Source organism: Haplochromis burtoni, unplaced genomic scaffold, assembly GCF_018398535.1.
Source record: "Haplochromis burtoni strain Fernald_Lab_line unplaced genomic scaffold, NCSU_Asbu1 Contig_11, whole genome shotgun sequence".
NCBI lineage: Eukaryota > Metazoa > Chordata > Actinopteri > Cichliformes > Cichlidae > Haplochromis > Haplochromis burtoni.
In genome coordinates, this window is record NW_024582372.1 from 91,040 (window position 1) to 95,125 (window position 4,086).

Consider the following 4,086-nt stretch of genomic DNA (forward strand, 5'->3'; position numbering starts at 1 on the left):
TGTGTGTGTGTGTGTGTGTGTGTGTGTGTGTGTGTGTGTGTGTGTGTAAACATGCAAACAAGGTTAAATATTAAATATGGGTCACTAAGTTTACATTTGTATTGATAAAAGATAATAATACTGATATATCCCCTTTATTTGAAATGTAGAATGAAAGTAGTTTCTTTCAAGATTTATGTAATGCTGATTGCAGTTGAGCCAACCTGAGTTTCTTCCAGGAGACCTAATGGAAACACCAAGGCTTTTAAAGTTATTATTAAAACCTTGTTTAGAAGTTTTAACCCGCCTGAGTGAAAACGGACACACGAGAAGGAATGTAGACGTCACTGTCGTCTGACTTGGTGCTCTTTGCTCACTGTTTATGGCCACATCCGTGCTTAAAGCAGGCATTTCCATCTCAGGGTGTTTATCGTGGATCCTGATTTTGCACTTAGTCTTAAGCTGCTTATTATAGTCCCAGATGGAGAGTTCAATGAGCGATAGAGTGAAAGAATGTAAGACTTGTCTGAATGCTTTTCTATGCAGTGGTCATATGATACATCTCCGCCATCTTTTAACTGTTTTGATTGGACCTATTCGACCATTACAAATGAAAATGTTACATCCAGCAGCTACAACACAGTCCGTGTCTTATTGAGTTAGGAGTCTAGTGTCCTTATGCTAAGGTAAAAACAAATTCAAGTATGTAGAAAATAATATAATTTGCTCAGAGAATTTGTAACTACGTTAAAGCTGTAGGAACATAAAGCATTGTCTGTGTCAGAGTGCGTGTCTTTAGTCGGAGAGGAATTTAAAATGCTTCCTGTCACCGTGTCAGCAAGATGAAACCACTCTTCCGTCACACACAGATTAGCCCCACATTGCCATTCACTGTACAAATCTAAGCCTGGAAGGCACTTAAAACTCTAAGAGAAGGAATGCATGTATCTTGCCAATTTTCACTGTAGTTTAATAGAACATGAGTCTATTTAGTCAGACTATATGATAAAGTCTGAATATGTCCTGCAGGTTTTAAATGTGTCCTTGATTCAACACAGCTGATCTAAATAGTTAAATTACCTTCTCAACATGTGTTGATGTTTTCCCAGAGGCCTGGTAATGAACTAATCATTTGATTCAGGTGTGCTGACCCAGGGTGATATCTAAAACCTGCAGGACACCGACCCTTGAGGCCTGGAGTTCCCCACCCCTGCTCTAGTATCTAAAGGGGTACTTAACAGTAAAAGAAATTTCATTAGTACTTTTTGGAGTTCAAAAAGATGTTCCTACATAAAACAAAATTTTGAAGACTGGTTGCATTTTGCCCTTTTACAGACTAACAAACAATTACACTGCAGAGAAAAATAGCTCTAAGACTGATCTTTTGTGACGTGGTTAAAGGTTTAATGTGCCTTTTACAGTGCTCTGAGTGTAATGTTGTGGTGAGGTTGAATGCTGCGGTTGGTGTCTGTGGTTACACGGTCATGTTTAGCGCAGTAGATCCGTGGTTAGCATCTTATTTTACAGCAAGAGGGTCCCGGGTAGGAAGTCTAGCAGAAAGTCTGAACCCTTCTGTTTGGAGTTGTCATGCTTTCCAAGATGTTTGGTTTCGCATGTGTTGGCCTAGTAAACAGTTCCACACAAGATTTTTTTTAAAATCACGAGTTTTACCAATTGCTTAAAAAAAAACAGTGTTTTATATTTTTCTGTTTTTTACTTCAGATGATCTGGAGCTGGCAGGTTGAAGACCAGCTAATGTCTGAGCACTGTCCCGGATCTGTTCTCAGATGCACCTCATGCAAGAAAAGTTTTAGACCGCAGATAAGTCCTCTTCATGTGTGAAGAGGACTTGTCAGTGTTGTTATTTGAGGGAAGACGGAGTTCATGTGAAAGCATCAGAAAATAAATGCAATTGTAATTAAATACTTTAAAATCTGCTGCTTGGACTGGAGAACGGTAACTTACATTATCTTCACACTGTAGTGGAGCCAGAGCTCTAATATTTATCTAAGACAGGGTTGGGGAACTCCAGACCTTAATGGCTGGTGATCCTGCAGGTTTTAGATGTGTCCTTGATTCAACACAGCTGATTCAAATGGCTAAATTACTGCCTCAACATCTCTTGTAGTTCTCCAGAGGCCTGGTAATGAACTAATCATTTGATTCAGGTGTGTAGACCCACTGGAGTTCCCCACCCCTGATCTAACATATGCAGATCTTTACATCTTTAGAAACTTGAAAGGCTGTACACAGAGAGTTGGTCAAATACTGGTCCAAACGAGCTGTCTCTGGGATTGTCTGTCAGCACACCGCTAAATCCTGCTCTTGTAATTCCCATCATTCAGTAACATCTGACAGAAGTCGGCTTTAACCAGCACCAAGTAATTCATACAGACGTTATATATGCAACTTTTTTTTTAAATTCATTTAAAAAAAAAAATATATATATATATATTTTATTTTTTTACAGTTGTGCATTTCATTGATAATATGGTCGGTCCCCCCCCAAAAAATAAATAAATAAATAAAAAAAATCCACTGCACACTAGGCCCTGCCTTACGGCACAACATTTAGCAACCACTGGATTTGCGTAACAGAGCGCCTGTCTTTGGCACTCCACTTCTAGACTTCTGGTTCTTACTGATGAAGACATAAATGTCTATGTGGCAACTATAGTTTTAGCAAATATGAACAACCACAGGACTAATTAATACTTTAGCAGTGAACTGTTTTCTATAGTACATAAACACATCTTGTTTTCCTGGTGTGTGCATGTTTGCGTTTAACCTACAGCATGTACTGAATAATAATAATAATAACCTTTACACAGACACAGTAGTTCATTGGTACTTTTGCTCTTTTCATGATGAGTGTACCTTTTGAATAGTGTCATATATTGTAGAGTTTCTGTGTTTGAGGTTTTTGGATAAGACATGTACTAAAACTTTACAAGAGTTATGTTTAGTTCTAGTTTTGTACTTTTTCACTCCACTCTCTGCTTAATTTCTGAAGAATAGAGATGACTATGGCTTCACTTTTCCATTTATATTTATTTATAAGATTGTTGGCTGACTGAGTTGTTTTGTTCATGTGTTTCAGAAATTAAGGCCTCACTATGTCTGATGGGGAATATGATTACCTCATCAAATTTTTAGCCCTTGGTGACTCTGGCGTGGGGAAAACAAGCTTCCTGTACCAGTACACAGATAGCAAGTTTAACTCCAAGTTCATCACTACAGTCGGAATAGACTTCAGAGAAAAACGAGTGGTGAGTCGGTGCTCTTTCATTCAGCTCTTCTTCTTTGGCATCAAAGCAGTTTAGGAGGACATCAAGTGTGAGGGAAGTGACCTTAAAGAAAGTCCAGCAGACCCAAAGCTGTTTCCACTTGATTACAAATCGACAAACAATGTTTAAAACACCAAAAACCTTGAAAGACCAGATGCTAGTCACTGGATAAAACAAATGAATTTAAATTGCAATCTACTGAAAACCAAAGCAAAACTATTTTGACGTTTTGAACACACTTTCTGAACTTCATAAAAGATTTAAATATAACAGAAAGTAATTATGAATAATTGTAAATGTAAACCATCAAGTGTTTGGTTTGTTATGTTTTGAATGGACTCAGAGTTTGCATTTGTTTTGTTTTTTTAAATAAATAAGAGCTGTTTGCATATGGATAACCTTGTACAGCATTAAGACAAATGGCTTCCTTTTTATTTTATTTTTTGTTTCTGACTTTGTTTTAATGTTGTCAGTGTTTTTGAAATCTTAATGAACATATTACTCCACTCTCACGCTGTACAGGAAGCCTGATCAGGAGCTTAAACAGATTCCCAGATCATTCACTCCACGTTACAAAAGCCTACCGGTGAATGTTGCAACAGAAAGTAATGACTAATACTGCTGAGAAGCAGGCAGCACCCTCCTTAAGAATAAACACTTCATACCATTGGCAAACAGCTGAGCACATCTCATATTTACTTTAATGCTGCTGACCTTCAGCTCTGAGAAGAAAACCTGCTCCTGTTATATGTATCGGTCATTATCTTTCTTTTCAATGCTTGGTCTGAAGGATTTGAATGTACCTCTTTTTCTTTTTTTT

The 4,086-nt window shown here is 37.6% G+C and overlaps 1 protein-coding gene across 1 annotated transcript in view; it reads left to right on the top strand.

Annotated features, from left to right (window-relative positions):
• The window catches only part of rab27a (RAB27A, member RAS oncogene family), a 31,132-nt gene that overhangs the window by 19,600 nt on the left and 7,446 nt on the right, over positions 1-4,086 (top strand). The window contains exon 2 of the mRNA XM_005915227.3: positions 3,080-3,248. Within this exon, the coding sequence (XP_005915289.1) occupies positions 3,096-3,248 (153 nt within the window). The 5' untranslated portion in view covers positions 3,080-3,095. The remainder of the gene's footprint in view (positions 1-3,079; positions 3,249-4,086) is intronic.